Raw genomic sequence first — 18,270 nt, 5'->3', positions numbered from 1 at the left:
GGTCACATGACGCCGTTTGTTCAACAGCGTGAGCGCTCAAAGTCTGGTTAGCTACAAACATCCGCTGTGATGCGACTTAGCTCGTGACTCCGCATTTCGTTTGTTTTTATACATTCCCAAAGTGGCGTGCGGAGGAATTTATTAAGCCACGCGTGTCTCTTTAATGATACGAGGCTAGACTTGTGGGCATTTGGAGCGTTTTTTATTTTATTTTAATTGCACGTCAAAAAATACTAGCCGAGTTTTAGCGTTAGCTAGCCGACAAGTTGTTTCCCACAACTGCGAAAAGGTGAACAGCATCGCCATGAATGTTGACAGCGCGAATCAGTCTGTCACCACCGGAGTTTCGTCTAACGTCACGACGTCTTTAACTTCAAGCAACTGTACCGTGAATGAGAATGCGACCAGCAACGTCGGCAGCAACCCCGTGGTTACCAGCAATGGTAGTTCATATTGATCAAATGCTACGGAAATTTGAGAACACTGACTTGTCTTTGGTTCGCAACAATACAAATAACATGTTTTTCAGAGACTAAATTACACGTTTTATTCAATAGTATGTATTTTCTCTCATTTTATAAATGCAGGAGTCTTCCATTATGTTGCTGCACATTGGCAAATCGAATGGCTATCAGCTGGTGGCCAGGGCTAGCTTTTACAGAAAAAAAAATATTTGCACCTTCAGAATGCAGTGGATTAGAATCATTCTTTTGCATCTCTGTTAATAAAACAGCGTCGGCCCCTGCCCCTACCGTGACATCATCATCAGACTCGTCTGTGCCCAATGGAGTTTATGTTCCGGGAGGCATCACCAATGGAGATGTAAAGTCTACCGTCTCTACAACCCCACTGGCTGACTTCGTCATGCAACTGGAAGAGTACACTCCCACGGCAAGTCTTGCTTTCTCTCTACCGGTACTTAGTTTGTACTGTACATACAATAGCAACACAAGCCTATAAAAGTAAAATACTCCATGTAATTTAAGTGCTGATTTGATTTCTGTCTTTAATCAAGCTCATTTCCAATTCTTCATTCTCGAAAATCAAACACAATCCATCGAGTAAAGATGATTGCCCTCCGATTTGTTCAGGTTTCAAAACAAAATCCCCTGTTGAGAAATTAATCTAGTTTTTTATAGCATTTGTCCATGTGGGTGAGCTAGCGGCTATCACTTGTGACCGGGCGAGAGGTGCCGGACTTGTCGGCAGTCAATTGCAGGGTCGATTATGTAGACAAATGGCCATTCATAACTATGGACAAGAGTCTTAAATGAATCTAACGTGCAAGGTTTTGGAGTGTGGGAGGAAGCCAGAGTACCTGGGGAAAACCAAATCCACAAATCTTCTGAGCATGAAAGGCTTCTGAAAAATTTGGAGCAGCAGTTAAGTTAGTTTTAAGTCATCGAATCTTCTTTATATACTGGGCTGTGAATTTCTGTATGCCTTTGACAATAAATCCATGTCTTGTTATGCCTCCAGGAATGTAGCGGATTTTTTTTTTAAATGTTCTTTCTTTGTGGTCAATAAAGCATTCATCTTAATGACAACTGTCATGAGGTGGACATTACAACTGCATGTAGTTATCTGCTGATCCAAATTGGGATTTCTTCAGCCATGGCAGAGGTTTGGGCCATTCAAGTGTGGATTCAGCACTGACCTTTATTTTTGTTTTTGTTTTGCCAGATTCCTGATGCAGTGACAGGCTACTACCTCAACCGGGCAGGCTTTGAAGCATCTGATCCAAGAATGTATGCGTTTTTGGTTCTGGGAATGGTTAAAAATTCACTGTGGGACAGTTGAAAGCATAGTGAAATTTTATAAATTATATTATTTCTTCTTTTTTTTTAGAATCCGTTTGATCTCACTTGCCTCGCAGAAGTTCATTTCAGACATCGCCAATGACGCTCTTCAGTATTGTAAAATGAAGGGGACTGCGTCGGGGAGCTCAAGGAGCAAGGCGAAGGTCTCCTTCCATTTCTTAATGTCCTCCCATGCCCATTAAAAAATTGGCATATGTGCTAATACCATCGTTCACTTCATGATAAATTGTTGTTCTGTTTTGTCCTGCTTATTTCTAGGATAAGAAGTACACTCTGACAATGGAGGACCTGGCCCCCGCTCTTTCAGAATACGGCGTTAATGTCAAGAAGCCCTACTACTTTACATAGAATACAGGCTCCTTTTGCTTGAGCTAGTTTTAATTTCTGGCTAACAATGTCACTTTTTTTTGTCAAATTGCTCATTTTCAGTCACAGTGCTTTAACACATCTGTGCTACACATACAGCACATTTGACAACGTTGTGTTCAATTCAATTCAATTTTGAAGTCACTCTTTATTTTTGTGGTTCCACCTCTGACTTTTCCTTGTTTGTTAATGTGTGTTTTATTGTACAAATAAAACCCAAACTATGAATCTGGGTCTGTGTCTCTGAGTTTTTGCATCATTAAAATTGGATCCAGAAGCAGAGTCGAATTCTACGGTCAAGATGGGCGCATGCATACTTAAGTGTATTAAAACGGTATCAAAAATGAGTGGTTGTTCACCATAATGGTGATATTAGTGATTCAGATCACTGATTAGCAATTTAGAATTTACATCCATCCGTGTATTTTACATAGTGCAAATCACAATTTAGATTTTACATCCTTTCATCCAATTTATGTAGTGCTTATCCTCATTAGGGTCCCTTGAGTCTTTCCCAGCTGCCTGACCGTGAGGCGAGGTATTTCCTGACTCTTCTTCTTTCTTGACTCTTCACCAGTCAATCGCAAAGCATAAATAATGGGTAATTTAGGGATTTCATCATCTATGGTCCATAATATCGAAGGGTACAGAGACTCTGGAGAGACCATTGCATGCAAGCGGCATGGCGCAAATCAACATTGAATTAATGCCGGTGACCTTCGATCCCTCAGCCGCCATTGCACCAAAAACTGACATCATTGTGAAAAAGTTCTTCATGGAAAACATACAGTATACACCAGTGAAGTTCATCTCTGGTTTTTTTTTTGTGTTTGTTTTTTTTCTTTATATGCGGGTGGGGTGTTTAAAGTAAATAATTAAACACAAAAGAAAAGAATTAAGAATTTAAATTAGCCTAAGGGCCATGCGGTGATTTCCCGCATGCCGCCAGTTACCTACCTATCCCTGGTTGAGCGACTAATTTACAACACGCGTTTTCACTGGGTTTGTCCCCAACTACTTGCCGTAATATGACTTTACCGTTCCGTAGAAGTTTCCGGTTGTTCAAATTCGCATCTGAAGTAGTGTTCACCGTTTTTCCGCCTATTTAAACGCGAAGTGAGTGGAATAATGTCCGTTCAAGCGACAAACCCCAACAATCCTATTGTTTTCTTCGACATTACAATAGGAGGACAGGTGAGTTGGAGAAAGACTTTCTTAACTCTTGTCCGTAACCAAGATGGAGAAACACACATGCGGCACCACAATGCTGATAGAAAGATTGAAGCGTGATCGCTCACTATAATCTTTGGTTGTGTCACTTGAAAACAAAACAATTGTCAAAAGTAAGATCGCTCATGTTTATTCGTCATTCTTTGTCAAATAAATACTGTAAATGAATGGCGGCGGCAGGCGGATCATTTCCTTCTCGTTAAGTAATGGGCTATAACAGACGATTTGTTAGGATACCAATAACTTTTTTGGTGAAATTTCATCAACACTGATACTGTTCAATTTTAACTGCGATTTGTTTTTCCACTCAAATTACGATTACACGTAGGGGAATAATACTTTGCGTGAAACAAATACTAGGCCATTAATTTGTGCCAAGTTTATTGTACATTTGAATTCATAATAAAACGGAATAATAATGTGCATAAATATGTATGCACTTGTCAAACAAAGGTGAAAATTATGCATTTCATATTTTCTGTTTGTTACCAACCGTAGCCCAAATTTTTCAAATCAAGTACATTCTTCATGGTGTGGAAATCAAGATGGCTTAAATCCCCTCAGCAAAGTTTTTGCCTCTTACTTAAGCACAGACCAAAAAAAGAAAAATATCCACCTTATTTCTACGCCCCATGAGCCTTGAAAAATGTGCGCAACCTCCAGCCGAGCAAAACCGGGGTTGTTGTTTACATGGAAAGTGTGTCTGAGTCCACTTTCTTTGAGAGTTAGCGACTTTACCAATGTGGGAATGCCAGTTGTTTGGCACTTGCCGAGTCTTATCCAGTGGGTTGTCCCAATGCAAGCAGAAAGTGCATTTGCACAAAGTTCTATGTGCGTGTTGTGGTCCTGTGCCCTTTTCTCCACAAAATGAAAATGACTACAGGTACACTGTTGAGGTGGTGGTCTTGTCAAACGAAGACTCAGACAATTTTTTTTTTCTGTGATCTTCATCCACCGGGAAGGGACTGCTAGCATTTATCACAACAACATTCCCATCCTCGTCCAAGCAATCATTTCAAAACATTGCTCTTGTAGTCACAGATCCAACTTCTTCTGCTTGTTTGTACAACCTTCAACTGCGCAACAAATTTCTAAACCGTGCAACACATTTCCCAATGCATTGGGGGCGTATGATGCCTGTGAAAAGGTGGTGAAAAACACCTTCGAATAAATCGTGTTCTGTTGTATTTTGTGCTTCATAATGTGTTAAGTTGCACTTACAGATGTCGCGCCGAACTCTATTTACTGAGATTGGTTTTCTGAAGTGTTCCTGAACCCGTGTGGTGATATTCTTTACACATTGATGTCTGTTTTTGATGCATTGCCGCCCGAGGGATCGAAGGTCACGGGCATTCAATGTTGGTTTTGGCCCTGCCGCTTACAGTGAGCTTTGTGCACACATTGTCATCAGCATGTTGCAACGGATATACAGAAAGACTGGAAGAGTCATAGAAAGACATCCGAGTCGTCATTCATCTCTATTTGTATGTTGTTGCTTTATTCGTGTTAAAGTAGCAGTTATTTTAAGGTGTATAGTTACTTCATCAATGCTCAAATCTGCCATATTTTCCAAGTCTCGCTGCCAACGTCAGTCGAGATTGTTCTGTTTTTTTGCTCACATTGGGTGTTTCTAAAGATAAAACGGTTGCAAATGTCTCATCAGCTGTTTACACCACTTTTTCCCCTCCTACGTTGCAGGATGTGGGGCGGATGAAAATTGAACTTTTTGCTGATGTCGTCCCAAGGACGGCTGAGAATTTCCGGTATGTTATGATCTTAATTTGAGCATCGTTTTATTGTACCTTTTCTGGCAAGAAGCTTTTTTTCTAGCCTTATGATTGACTAAATACTTATAAGAGCCTTGCAGTGCCAAATGTGTCTTTGCTCTGTGAACGACAATGAGGGGAAATATATGTTTAAAAACTCCCTTTCACCAAACTAGGGATGCTTCCCGAGATAAGCAGAAAAAAATGGATGGATAAAAGCGACTATTCAACAAAATTAGCGATGCACCGATACCAGTGTCTGTGTCGATATTGTACGACTTACCGTAAATGATCATCGTTTCTTGCAGGCAGTTCTGCACTGGAGAATTCCGGTAAGGGAGACTTCCTGTAAATGTTACTGATGTTTCACATCGTGTGAATAAAACAGGCCTGCCTTTTATGAGGTATGAAACTAAAAATTCCTATCTCACAGGAAGGATGGTGTACCTATTGGTTTCAAGAGCTGTACGTTCCACAGGTATGGACTGCACGGATAGAGAGAATGTACAGAGTTCATTGTGTCTTACCCGTTACGTTGCCCATTTGCAGAGTGATCAAAGACTTCATGATCCAAGGAGGGGACTTTGTGAATGTGAGTACATGCCGATAGCAACTGGGAGCAGTGCCTTACACATTTGACTTTCAGTATATTTGTGCCATAAACAATGTTATAATATGTTTGATCTCTCTGGTTCATGTTTAAAAAAAAAAAAGTCCCCCCCCTCCATCCAGTAAATTGCCAAGTTGCAAACAATCCGTCTCTTGCTGGGCTCCTCGAAAATTGCAAATGCACAGTTTTGGTGAGTTTGATGTGATGCAGTGTTTTTCGTATAGGGTGACGGCACTGGCATCTGCAGTATCTACAGAGGTCCATTTGCAGATGAAAACTTTCGAGTGAAGCATTCCATGCCTGGTCTTCTGTCCATGGTATGTGGCTTTGTCAACAATAAGGTGCAACTGCAAATAAAATAAGTTGGACATACTTTGTCTAAAAAAGGAAACACTGTGCAAAATAATGAACAAATTAGCTCCGTATTGGATTCACTGCCAGCTGTTTTAAAGGCAGAGTTACCCATTTTGACTGATCTCTGAAGCACCAAACCTAACAAAAGAGTAGACTCTTCTTTCACTAGAAAAAAAAAAGAGTATGTTTCAGCCTTGTCTCATTCTTTAGTATTTAGCCGTCAAACATGGGCTGCTTTCATCAAAGACAGTCGATTCTGACTGTCATTTATCAAGAGATTCAAGACACAGACTTGCAATTACCTACCGCAACACATCAGTTTAAACCATGCACAAACATACCGGTACTCTGTGACTAATCGTGTCTGACTTCCAATGTGTTGGGATTTTTGTCGCTCACGAGCATTCATCCCCGAGGATTGATCTTGGACTCAAAAGCAATGCCGATCACAAAATCCAAAGCGATACAACGCTGCCATCTGCAGGGATCTGTTGGTCGTTACAGTGGTTTTAAAACCCTGAATTTCACTGACAGGCTGGGTAAGATCTTCTCCTGTCCTGCAGGACAAATCATTTGTCCGTGACAGGTAACGCTTGCAATGCAGTGCACAAATATACAGTATATGTCCAAGGTAGTGAATGAGTTGAATAATGTAACTGAATTCAAACAAGGTGATAAAGCATTTGTTTGCAAAACAGATGTGAAGTTGAATAATGATGACCTAGTGGTGGCGGGGACCTAAGCAGGTGCCTATTAATATGATTGGTAGCTCTGAGGCTGGTTTCAGGTTCAGACCTGGTTCAAAATGTTCTTCTCATATAACTGTTCCATTTTATCGACAGTCTGCGGCAGGAGCCTTTTCAAAGTTTGCTTTCGTTTGTTTTCAAATTATTATTATTTTCTTTTCCACAGAAAGTAGTAAATATAAAATTCACTTTGTTCTAAGGATATTAAGATTCTGCTGTCATATTTCTTTCCCCTTAGGCAAACAGTGGTCCAGGGACAAATGGTTGCCAGTTTTTCATAACCTGCACTAAATGTGACTGGTTAGATGGAAAACATGTTGTTTTTGGTAAGCATGGACCCACAATCATGTGGATTTTTTTAATGTGTGTTTATTTAAAGTGCTAAGTTAGATATTGTATGCATGAAAATGTCTTGAATGTTCTTATTTGTTGTTGTTTCAGGTAAAGTTGTGGATGGATTGCTGATCATGAGAAAGATTGAGGTACTTTACACTGAATATCAATCGACTTCACTCAAGTCATCTTAATAGAATTAATAGCATGACACATTTTTTTTCTTCTTAATGTTATGAAAATAAAAACTATTTACCCCCAACAGAATGTTCCCACAGGACCAAACAACAAGCCCAAGCTGCCAATCCTCGTTGCACAATGTGGAGAGATGTGAGGGGAAAATGGCTCTACGCACCTTACAAGTTACACTTATGCCCCATTTGTTGACCCTGCATAATGTCATTAGTGTCTAATTCCATTGTACATGTAAAACCCAAGAAAGATTCAGCCCAACTTTGTATCATGAACTTGAAATAAATTGTTTTTACTGGAAAAAAAAATACATTTTGACATTTGCGTGTCTTTATGAATAAAATTACCAATTTACAGTACTGTACTTACTGTACTTACAGTACGTGACTGATGTCACCATTCACTGTCATAGGAGGTTGAAAATATGATTGTTCCTGTTGTTGCGACTTGTCCCATCGCTACAGCTAGTGTTTATAATATATTCATCGATAAATTGTGTACATTAAAATCAATTGTATTGGACACCTGTTTCAAATCGCCCTTTTCTTCCTATTTGTAGATGACGTGTGATTGACGAGCCTGACGTCATTGGTAATATACTGCCCCCTTTGGTGTCTTTAATAGCTACAGTAGCTTGTTTTTTTTTTTTCTCACTGAACACATTTTTATTCCCGTTGTGATAAGAGTAATAATGGTTTCAGTGATTTTAATGGATATTTGTAAAATATATTTAGAATATTGCGCTTCTATATTTTGTTTTCGATATTCAAAGTCAGGTACCTTTATTATACTTCAAGGTTTCATTCCTTTGGGGTGGCAAGCCTGGGGTATAATGCAATGTTTATGCTGCGAGAACATTGTGTTCCCAGTGTTTTATTAACCCCGTTGCCAGCCAACCCCACCCCCACCCTTCTTCACCAACCCAAATAGAGAATCTCAAGTCAAGGAAAATGTAGAAAGAAATGGGATTTGGTGACTGTTTGTGGTTGGAGTGAGCTTATGAGCACCGATCAAGTGTTCCAAACACTTAGAACCAAATCGAATGAGCGAGGAATCCTCTGCTGAACTTGTCTCCCCCTTCTTATTCCAGCCATCCATACAAATCCCAGCTTGGCCCCTCCCCCATCCACGCTTTCGCTGTTCTGCCTTGGACCTCGTTCCACTGGCACAAAAGAATCCTTTTAGATGGAGACTGTTCTTTTGGAGGCTGGAGAAAGGATCCCCCCCCCCCCCCCCCCGTTTTGTGCGTGTGTAGGGGGGGGTGGAGAGGCGGCTTCATGGGGAGGCTTTCTGAGGTCAATGCAAAAGCTCATCTTTGTGTGAGAGAAGGTGAACAAGGACCTCTTCGCACATCAGCCAATGCTCATAATAAACAGTGTCAGTGGAGCATTAACATCACAATGGGGGTGGGGACATTTGCTGGCTGCAGTGGGCTTGTCTCACATCCATTCTGGGTCTGTCCACTGGACTGGAGGTCCGGTTTTGGATTCAATGTGAATTCTAGTGATTTGTACAGGGCAGTTTAATGTGACTGGGAGTACTGTATGTGGATTCTGTACTGTATTTTTTAAAACGACCATTAAATTGATAAAATTCCTTACTGTGATCCTTGACATGGTGGAATACAATCGATGCACATTTTGTCATGCAGCATTTTCATTCTGTCCAGTGGAAGAAAATACCTTGTTGGGTTCCTTTGCATTAAGGTCAACTCCAATCCACTGAGCAGCAGCCACACGTAACATTTCCAGGACCCGTGGGTAAAATATTATTCACATCGGACTCATCATAATCGTTTGACATACACAAATTGGCCTTGATCAGAATCAGAATCAGAATCAGAATCATCTTTATTGGCCAAGTATGTAGAACACACAAGGAATTTGTCTCCGGTGTAACACGCTGCATTAGTATTATCGTAAACAAGGACATGACAATAGGTATGCAAGGACATTTCGTAATGTAAGTGAAGCGTAGTGCGGTGGTACCACCCAGTGACAACTGTGAGGCAATGTGCAAAGTATCAAGCAGAGCAAAGGTGAACATTGTTAGAATACAATACTATGACAGTTTGTACAGTTGGTGCAGAAAATCATTGAACCATTTTAGAGTGACCAGTAGCAGTATTTGTAGTACAAGAAGAGTGACTACGTCAGTGACTGTTTAGGGAGTTAATGGCTAGAGGGAAGAAGCTGTTTAAGTGTCTACTGGATTTGGTGCGCATGGATCTGTAGCGCCTGCCTGAGGGGAGTAGCTGGAAAAGGTGGTGGGCAGGGTGCAGGGGATCCAGGAGGATTTTCCGTGCCCTTGTCTTGATTCTTGCAGTGTGCAAGTCCTCAAGAGTGGGTAGGGCGGTGCCAATGATTTTTTCCGCCGTCCTAACTGTCCGTTGAAGTCGGATTTTGTCCTTTTTTGTGGCGGCCCCAAACCAAACCGTGATCGAAGAACACAGGATTGATTCGATGACTGCCGTGTAGAACTGTCGTAGCACCTCCTGTGGCAGGCCATGCTTCCTCAGCAGCCTCAGGAAGTACATCCTCTGCTGGGCCCTTTTCAGGATGGAGATGGTGTTGACTTCCCACTTCATGTCCTGGGAGACTGTGATTCCCAGGAACTTGAAGGTCTCGACGGTTGACACAGGGCAGTTGGATAGTGTGAGGGGCAACTGTGGAGAGAATTGATGACAGCAATTAACAAAAATTTAAAATATTTTTACTGCTGTTGAATCAGCTAGATAAAACGTAAAAAAATATTTCCATTTGTATTTCGTATGCATTATGTGGTTTATGACTTGTTTTCTAATAATTAGTTGCGCATTTATCACATCATCCATCCATCGATTATCGGAGCCGTTTATGCTCACGGAACGTATTCCAAAAGTGTCAATTGGTACGTCTGTCTTTGACGTTACTATGGAACGTAGTGGGTTGACAGGTACTTTCTTCCCCAGCCATTCATAGTAACCAAACTCTAATCAAACACCTCCCTCGCCTTCTATGATCAATGTCATAGCCAATCGGAGCGCGCGCTCGTTTCCGTTCCAGATCCCAGCCAATCAAATCACTGACTGGGAGGTGCTTAGGCTAGGAACTTTGCCCAGCAGTTTAACAGTCTGCCCAGTTCGATCGGCAACGGGAGCGGGAAGAAGAAAGCAGAGAGCCTGAAGGCAGTAGCCCCCCACCACCGCCGGCCCAGGTTACCATCTTGCACCGGGAGAGACAACAGAGAGCCGCCACCGGCAGAAGCCATTACCAACCAGTAGTGACCATGAGCAGCGAGGCCGAGGTACAACAACAGCCGCAGCAGCCTGCTGCCGACGTGGAGAGTCCATCCAGCCCGGTAGTCGCAGCTTCCGCGGGGGATAAAAAGGTCATCGGTAAGATTACGGCTGTAAATGACCTTAATTACCCATTTAGCTCATTTGTGAAGCTGGCCACCAAATCGCAGGTGAATGTTTACCAGCACCATATAACTTTTCGAAATTGTGTACATGACAGAAATTGTGAATCTGCCCGGGCGATCGAAGTGTCACTCACTGCAGTAGTATGTGAGTTGAAGTTTGAAACGATAATAGAAGTGAAAACAACGCGTGATTTTAAACATGCACCTTCACATTTTTTGTTGAGTTTAAACGCAGGCTGCTGTTACGTTTGATGGGGGCTTCATTTATCGAACATGCGGCAACTGAGTACTTTCCAGTTCAGTTGGCCTTCTAACGTCCGTCCACCGGTGCCACGTTACCGGTCGGACGTTACAAGTTCGACCGCTCCTTTCTTACTGTCGTTTAGATTATTAGACTACACACTTAAATACCCCCCCTATAATTCGCGTCACCGAAACTAGCCTCGGTCGTCGCCTCCGTAGGGGAGCTAATGCTAACTGATTCGGCCGTCCCTTTGTTCGCAGCAATAACTCGGGTTTCCCGTGCCGGTTACTTTCCGCCATTAAACGGTTTCGCCGCTCACCAAAAACCAGAGCACGATATGATTGGCGGATGTTCAAGAAACCCTTAAACGCGACACAGTCTAGAATTAAAGTCGAATTCCACTGTTACTTGCGGCCTTCGTCAGCTGCTTAACGGCGACTGGGGGTGGTGGGCTGGCTAAGCTAACGCTAGCTAGGCTATTTTCACGGTTGAAGGGGACATCCAAAATGTCGGCCGAAGCCGTCTTGCACTAGTTGTCGTTTTCTTCGCCGGCGACGCGTAGCAGGCGAATGGTTTACTTTCGGTTCCATTGTGATATTTCACGTCATGTAAGCCGCAGTAGTTCGAGCTAGTTGGCCCCGTTTCAACCACATGGCTGTGAAGCATTAGGCTAGTTAGCCGTGTGAGTTGGCCATGCTAACGAACCAGCTCTGCTAACATGTCACCGCGCGACATCACCACGTGCACAGCGCACTCTGGTTCATCGCGGGCCACTAGATTATATACTCATGGAATCCTCACTAATTTAAAGTTGGACCATGATAGTTTAAACACGCATACATTTTAAATGAGACATTACGACTTCGGTTTGCGGTGATTCTCAACTGTTGTCAAAGTGTGACCCGTATTTTCCCACCGAAGCCAAGTCGTGACCTACTTCACATGTTTGAAGTACGTTTCAGAGAACCTTACTTAGAAACTGAGCGTGAGCATGACTGATTGTACAAAAATGAATCCTGTGTTGTAAATTTAAATACAATTGCTTCAAATAAGGCCACATTTCACTCATATTTTGCTTTTTATGTTTGATTTTGACATGTCTGTCAAAATGTTAAGGCAAGTCCAGACTGGGGTGTAAATTAAAAATTTCACGTTCTCATTTTATTAAAGAGTTCACCTCTGTATCTAACCCATGCTCATTCCTCAATAAAACTATAACAGTCAATTAATGAACATTTTAACATTTGTAAACAAATATTTGTGGGCAATAAATATGAAACCACAAAATCCTAACTGTGCTACTTCTGTATGATTCCATGTGCCACATAACCGTGTGTTCTTATGCCGTTTCGAACCTTGAATCTTCGAGCGTCGGGACTGGTGTATTTCTCGGTATAAAAAGGCAATGGGTTCACTACTTACAAATGAGTTTTTAAATGATACCTTTCAAAATCCAATGTTTTTCTTTTGTTTTAAATATAATTTGCACACAATACCTTTACAAACTACTGGCGGTAACTGAGTGTGTCTTCTTGCGTGCCATTCATAACCCGTCATGCCCCCCCCCCCCCCCCCCCAAACCTGTCATGACTCACCCATCGTGGGCCCGGCCCACTTTTGCGAACATACCTCCCAGTTGAGAATCACGAATGTACAACCTCATGGTACTATGTAAGTTGTACCTGCAATCACAATGTAATGGTCATAAGTAATAATTGTAATTAATCTGGCTACGTATAGGAGCTTGATAGAACATGACGTACAAGGCTGCAAGGAAAACTTTGTTGGTCCGCCCCAATTGGCTTTTAGTGGTGCACGTCGAGTGCAGCTGGCTTAGGTCTAAAAAGAGTGTCGCAGTTGGCAGTTAAATATAACTTCCAGGCAATGTTATTGAAGTTATTTGATGCTGTTGCTGCCCCCCACGCCTCCTCAGTAAAGGTCTTGAGTGGGTGTGACTTGTGTGCAAATATTCGGGTTCCAAATTGCCTATTTTCTATGTACAAATTGAGTGACAGACGGCAACGTAATTACGAACATTGGAACTTACGATCAGCATTAGTTAAATTTGTTTTTTCTCACGATACTTCCCATGTCTGATTTTTGGGTGCCGCAACCATCGAAGACACTATTTACACGCCGCGCCATAGCTATGGCGGCCATTTGACAAGTTGACATCATTTTTAGGCTCTGACAAGAGAATGCCACAAGCCTTTCTGGCAATTTAATAGTTAAGGCTGGTGAAGATGCCATTGACGAGACCAATTTGTGGCTGTTTTAATTCGAGAAATGTCTCAATTTGGACCACGTGTCATCTCATGGCAATGAGTATCATCCAAAAAGAAAAAGTTATGATCATAACAGAAAAATGGCAAAATAATGACTTAGTCATAGCCTTCTGGAGTATTAAGAAGTACAGTACTGTTTCTGCTCTTTCAAGTGTATAATGGTACAATGTCGTCTCTCTCGTTAGCCACAAAAGTCCTGGGTACAGTGAAATGGTTCAACGTCAGGAACGGATATGGTTTCATCAATCGGTAAGTGGACCCCCCCGTCGCGCCCTACTCCACACCTGTTCCTCTTAAGAGGCCCTGGAAGTGTGTTTGAAGGGGCAAGTGCAATCCTATTATAGCTCCGATTTGCCCATGGCGCTGATGGGACAATTTGTCTGCCGCTCACCGTGCTGTTCGTGCGCAGCTTAACACTTGTGACTTCAGCTGCAGTCTGCAATGTTTCACTAACTAGACGTAATCTTCTTTGCACAGGAACGACACGAAAGAGGACGTTTTTGTACACCAGGTAAGTTGACGGGACTCATTTTATGTTGTGACGAGCAATGTGTTTCATTTTTTTTTTTTTTTTTTTTACATAACTCCACCAGTGTAGGTCTTGATTAAAAAAAAAAAAGTAAGTAGCGGGTGCTTAGTCGTGTGTTTGCACTGCGCAGCTGGTGGATGTGATTGACAAAGATTGTCTTCTTTTACGAAGATTCCGATTAGTAAATGCTAAATTGCGTGTTCACTCACTCAACCAGATTACACAAAGTTGTTCGTAAAAGGGCGCACCCTGCTACAGTTGAGCGCATCGACGTTTTTCACCCTGAAAATTTTGAGGGCGTACCACAAGCACAAAATTAATGTATTCAGTGCAATGCGAAAATGAGAATGTAGTCATATGAAATTCAATAAAACATCATTTTTTCTTCCCATGATATTTATTGTGCTCCAAAACATCCATCCATTTTCAGATTCGCTCCTTCTCACTTGTGTCGGGATACAGAAAATGTGTTCTTTAATTTTGTTTCCATGCTTAACGAGCAAAAGAGAGAAAGGCAATGTGACTGCACGGGAACCTTGGAAAAAAAAATCACTGATGAAATTGCAATGGTATTCTTTTTCAAACATTTCAGCCCGACTCATTAGTCAAGGCATCGCAGCATATGCGGCTCTTCTTTTTACCCTTCATTTGTCATTTCAGACAGCCATCAAGAAGAACAACCCGAGAAAATACCTTCGCAGTGTTGGCGATGGAGAAACTGTGGAGTTTGACGTAGTCGAGGGAGAGAAAGTAAGCGCGTCGCGATTGTCGCCGGCCTCGCCGCCGAAATGCCCGCCCATTTTCTCATGGCGTCATCCCGCGGGCACCAGGGGGCAGAGGCGGCGAATGTCACCGGCCCAGGGGGCATCGCAGTCCAGGGAAGCAAGTACGCCGCCGACAGGAGCCGCTTCAGACGCTATCCCCGAAGGAGGGGTCCCCCCCGTGGCGGCGACTATCCAGAGAACTACCAGAGTGACGGAGAGGGTGAGCCGGGCGCCGGAGGTCGCGAAGGCAAAGGCAGCCGGGAAGGCGGAGAGAGCGCCCCCGAGGGAGACTCGCAGCAACAGCCGCGTAGGCCCGCCTACCCCGGCAGACGGCGCTACCCGCCATACTTTGTACGTAGACCCTTCGGCTTCGAAGCTTGGGCGGGCACTCCGCTTTTTCATGACCCCCAAAAAATGATGTGTACGCACCCAATTTGTGTTTGTGAATAAAAATAAATATTGGTGTAGAACCGGTCTGGACGTCAACGGTACAGCACTCCGTGTACCCTCGTGCTGGACGTTACGCTTTGACCACACCCGACACCTTCTTAATTGTCATTTTGCACTCGATAACTCTTTCCTCGTGTTTGTTTTCAGGCCAATGAGGGCGATGAGAATCAAGGGGGTCCAGACCAGGGAAACAAACCCGCCAGGCAGAACTACTTCAGAGGCTTCCGGCCAAGGTACGCATTTGAGCGTTGCTCATCCCATGCTGCCCCGTAAAAACAAAACAAAAAAACAAAAACACTTTCTTGGAGCGGCGTTTCTGCCCTCATGATGCCGCATCTTACAAACAGTTACTGTGTTTCCTCACATAGTGGCCTGTGGCATTTATTTCCAAACTAGTAGAGCAAGTGATTCCAGACTCCAAAAGTGCCATGATAGATCCGTAGGTGCGCTACGGGAAATGTTCCAATTTCACTCGGTCGGAAAGTCATTGCAGGGCACTTTGCGCGTCTTCCGGAGTTATCAAGCAGATTGGTGCCCGCAACTGGTCCTCGAGCCTGTCTACTTGATAGTTTCATGTCCGCAGGCAGTTAAAGCCAATTGCTTGTCTTTGATGTCAAGTCCGGGAGTATCCAGCAGCTTAAATGTTTTCCCAACGTGGAAAAGCATCTTTTCTTTTTATCCGGTCAAACTCGGAATACGCTTCGTAGGCCTGGTCCTTCTCTCATGAAAACTTCGTCGAGTTCCTGAATGAGCGGCGTCATGCCATTATCCTTGTCCAGATCATCTGATTCTATTTCCAGACTTACATTCTCTTGCTCTGGAACAACCGTTTATGCTTGTTTCCGTCCACGGTCCGTCACATTTCCACTTCATTGTTCCAATTGTGCTTATTCTTACCGTGCGAGATGACGCGGAAGTACTTGGGAATGCTTGAATTCTAAAAATGCTGATAGGAAAGGTGCTTTGAAACAACCTCCAAGCCAGTTTTGCAACAGGTGAATCTATACTGACCATTTTGACATTTGTAACTTTGTGGCAGCAACGTTGAAAGCAACAGGCCACCGGTGAACTACATCGACAAGCTCGGCAGTTTCAGACTTGCGTCAGCAATACTTGTCGTTGCGTGATGACATCGCTCAGGAAATTTAAATTCATTAAATGGTGCTATGCTCTTCTTGGAGCACCTTGACTGAGGGCGCTTTCCCACAAGGGTTCAGACAGGGGTCAGCAACCCAAAATGTTGAAAGAGCCATGTAGGACAAAAAAAACGAATATGTCTGGAGCCGCAAAAAAAAATAAAAGCTTTCTATAAAACTTACAATGAAGGTAACACATGCTGTATGTCTGAAGGAGACTGGACTGTCTCAGAATTGTTTGTTATTCATTCCTTTGTGTTCACAAACACCCCCATGGAATTTATTTTGTAATTTCCTCGCTTGATTTATTTTTTTATTTTTTGGTGCATTATTTTCGCTTTTCTTAGTGTCAGTGAAGTGATCATGAATTTCCGTTTTTCGGAGGCTGTCTTTGAACGCCTCTCGAGTCGGAACAAGAGAGAAGTCGGACGCAGTCGTCTGTGTTTGTCGAGACAAAAGCATAAATAAAGTGTACGTTTTTTAAAAAACAACACCACAGCTCTCCTTTTTCTGAGCTGCAACATGTATCTATTTGAGCTATATTAGCCTACTATCAAAATCTTTTTCCATTTTCAAACATTTTTTGTAAAGCTCCAGGGAGCCACTAGATGTCGCTAAAGAGCCGCATGCGACTCCGGAGCCGCGTGTTGCCGACCCCCGGGTGAAGAAAAGGTGGTTTAAAGTGTAATGATGAGGCCCAAAGCGAGGGTGTTGCGGAAAGTCTTTGCCACACGTTCTTGCATTATTTGTTAGTCTTTTAGGGTGATGCTGTAACACGTCTGAAACGATGACCTGTTGAGGTATCACCATTTGTGATACGCTGCATTTTCTTGCCATGCGTCCCAAGTCTTGCATTTTGCACTCTGGCCCACCAACCTTTTCTCCCCTCCAACTCCGTGTCCAGCAGGGGTCCGCCCCGTCCCAGACCCGTGCGGGACGGCGAGGAGGACAAGGAGAATCAGGGCGGCGAAGGGGGTCCCAACCAGCAGCCCCGCCAGCGGCGCTACCGCCGCAACGTCAATTACCGCCGCCGGCCGCGCCCACCAACTGGCGGCAAACCCGGCCAGGACAACAAGGAGGCCAAGGCGGGAGGCGACGCCCCCGGAGAGAAAACGCCCGCTCCCGAGGCCCAGCAGGGCGGGGCTGAGTAGGGGACAACCTGCCCACCGGCACGACCATCTTTTACCATCGTCCGGGTGAGCGTCTCGAAACTTGCAAGTGGTTGGCGTGATGCTGATGAGCAGTGACCGAAATTGCAACTTTTCCCCTCTTCCCCTGCCCCCTTCCCTGCAGTTTTTTTTGTCAACAAGAAACATCCAACAAGATCAGAGCAATAAAGATTTGACTTGATGACCGTCACAAGCTTGCACCATGCATTTGAACAGATTACCACCAATTGCCTGCAGGTTCTATGCAGACTTTTTTTTTTCCCTTCCTTCTTTTTACGTGACAGCTACAACACATTTTTGGGGAAACGGCACGTTTTTCTAAATCTCTCCTAAGTTTTTACACCAAATGGTTTTTCAAAAAAAAAAAATGAATGAGTGAAATTTGATATCTGGTCAGTTTGACATTTTTAAATAACTTTTTATCTATTCAAACATTTTAACGAAATGCAAGCTCAAATAAAAGTCCAAAAACCAGGGACAATGGAGTGATTGTCTTATTTAGTGGATCTAGGCAACCGTGAGTTAGATTTCACAAAATGACACGAGGCTGATCATCAAAGGCTGATCTTTGCCATTTTTAGTCGCAAGAAAAGAATATTTTGACACCCATTTCAGAACAATGCATTAACCAGTATTCAACTTAAGCAGAGTAGGCTAATGTTTGTCCCGAAGGGCTATATTTAGTATGTGATTCATAGACGAGGATGAATTATATGGTTATAAAATGTATTTTTAATTATATAATATTTAACAATGGGGGGGAGCCAATCATTTTTATTAAACTCATTTTAAAATTTGTAACTGGAACAATGTACAGTACATAATTTTTATTTCACTCCACCAATTTGATGAAATGGGTACATTTTAATCCATT

General features: G+C 43.0%; 3 protein-coding genes across 4 annotated transcripts; all 3 read left to right on the top strand.

The window, feature by feature from the left end:
* The first annotated feature begins 15 nt into the window (after nt 1–15).
* Nucleotides 16–2,418, top strand: taf10 (TAF10 RNA polymerase II, TATA box binding protein (TBP)-associated factor). The gene is made up of 5 exons (XM_086110345.1): nt 16–443; nt 734–891; nt 1,684–1,748; nt 1,849–1,963; nt 2,079–2,418. The coding sequence occupies exons 1-5, from the start codon at nt 305–307 to the stop codon at nt 2,166–2,168; spliced, it is 567 nt and encodes a 188-aa protein (XP_085966471.1). The 5' UTR covers nt 16–304; the 3' UTR covers nt 2,169–2,418.
* An 806-nt stretch (nt 2,419–3,224) lies between these two features.
* ppih (peptidylprolyl isomerase H (cyclophilin H)) lies at nt 3,225–7,939 on the top strand. Its single transcript, XM_086110337.1, has 9 exons — nt 3,225–3,380; nt 5,115–5,179; nt 5,491–5,514; nt 5,616–5,660; nt 5,732–5,774; nt 6,017–6,109; nt 7,131–7,218; nt 7,334–7,374; nt 7,491–7,939. Exons 1-9 carry the CDS (start codon nt 3,315–3,317, stop codon nt 7,557–7,559), a joined length of 534 nt encoding a protein of 177 aa, XP_085966463.1. The 5' UTR covers nt 3,225–3,314; the 3' UTR covers nt 7,560–7,939.
* Nucleotides 7,940–10,518: 2,579 nt separating this feature from the next.
* On the top strand, nt 10,519–17,877 carry ybx1 (Y box binding protein 1). 2 transcript variants are annotated; one of them, XM_086110336.1, is made up of 8 exons: nt 10,519–10,793; nt 13,534–13,597; nt 13,826–13,859; nt 14,538–14,627; nt 14,708–14,992; nt 15,239–15,324; nt 17,135–17,423; nt 17,521–17,877. In XM_086110336.1, exons 1-7 carry the CDS (start codon nt 10,685–10,687, stop codon nt 17,376–17,378), a joined length of 912 nt encoding a protein of 303 aa, XP_085966462.1. In that variant the 5' UTR covers nt 10,519–10,684; the 3' UTR covers nt 17,379–17,423; nt 17,521–17,877. The 2 variants fall into 2 exon arrangements, with proteins under 2 accessions (XP_085966462.1, XP_085966461.1); XM_086110335.1 differs by having other exon boundaries at nt 17,132–17,423.
* The last annotated feature ends 393 nt before the right edge of the window (nt 17,878–18,270 follow it).

This window comes from Hippocampus guttulatus, chromosome 1, assembly GCF_054856545.1.
Source record: "Hippocampus guttulatus isolate MCC_2025c chromosome 1, RoL_Hgut_1.0, whole genome shotgun sequence".
In the NCBI taxonomy this organism is placed as follows: domain Eukaryota; kingdom Metazoa; phylum Chordata; class Actinopteri; order Syngnathiformes; family Syngnathidae; genus Hippocampus; species Hippocampus guttulatus.
This window is presented reverse-complemented; position numbering and strand designations above follow the sequence as displayed.

Bases quoted from the DNA above. Each gene is read 5' to 3' on its own strand.
- taf10 (XM_086110345.1), top strand. From the start codon at position 305: ATGAATGTTGACAGCGCGAATCAGTCTGTCACCACCGGAGTTTCGTCT. The intron at 892-1,683 runs GCAAGTCTTGCT...TTGTTTTGCCAG, and splicing joins TGGAAGAGTACACTCCCACG to ATTCCTGATGCAGTGACAGG. The intron at 1,964-2,078 runs GTCTCCTTCCAT...GCTTATTTCTAG, and splicing joins GCTCAAGGAGCAAGGCGAAG to GATAAGAAGTACACTCTGAC.
- ppih (XM_086110337.1), top strand. From the start codon at position 3,315: ATGTCCGTTCAAGCGACAAACCCCAACAATCCTATTGTTTTCTTCGAC. The intron at 5,661-5,731 runs GTATGGACTGCA...GCCCATTTGCAG, and splicing joins AAGAGCTGTACGTTCCACAG to AGTGATCAAAGACTTCATGA. The intron at 6,110-7,130 runs GTATGTGGCTTT...CTTTCCCCTTAG, and splicing joins TGCCTGGTCTTCTGTCCATG to GCAAACAGTGGTCCAGGGAC.
- ybx1 (XM_086110335.1), top strand. From the start codon at position 10,685: ATGAGCAGCGAGGCCGAGGTACAACAACAGCCGCAGCAGCCTGCTGCC. The intron at 13,860-14,537 runs GTAAGTTGACGG...TTGTCATTTCAG, and splicing joins AGGACGTTTTTGTACACCAG to ACAGCCATCAAGAAGAACAA. The intron at 14,628-14,707 runs GTAAGCGCGTCG...CGCGGGCACCAG, and splicing joins ACGTAGTCGAGGGAGAGAAA to GGGGCAGAGGCGGCGAATGT.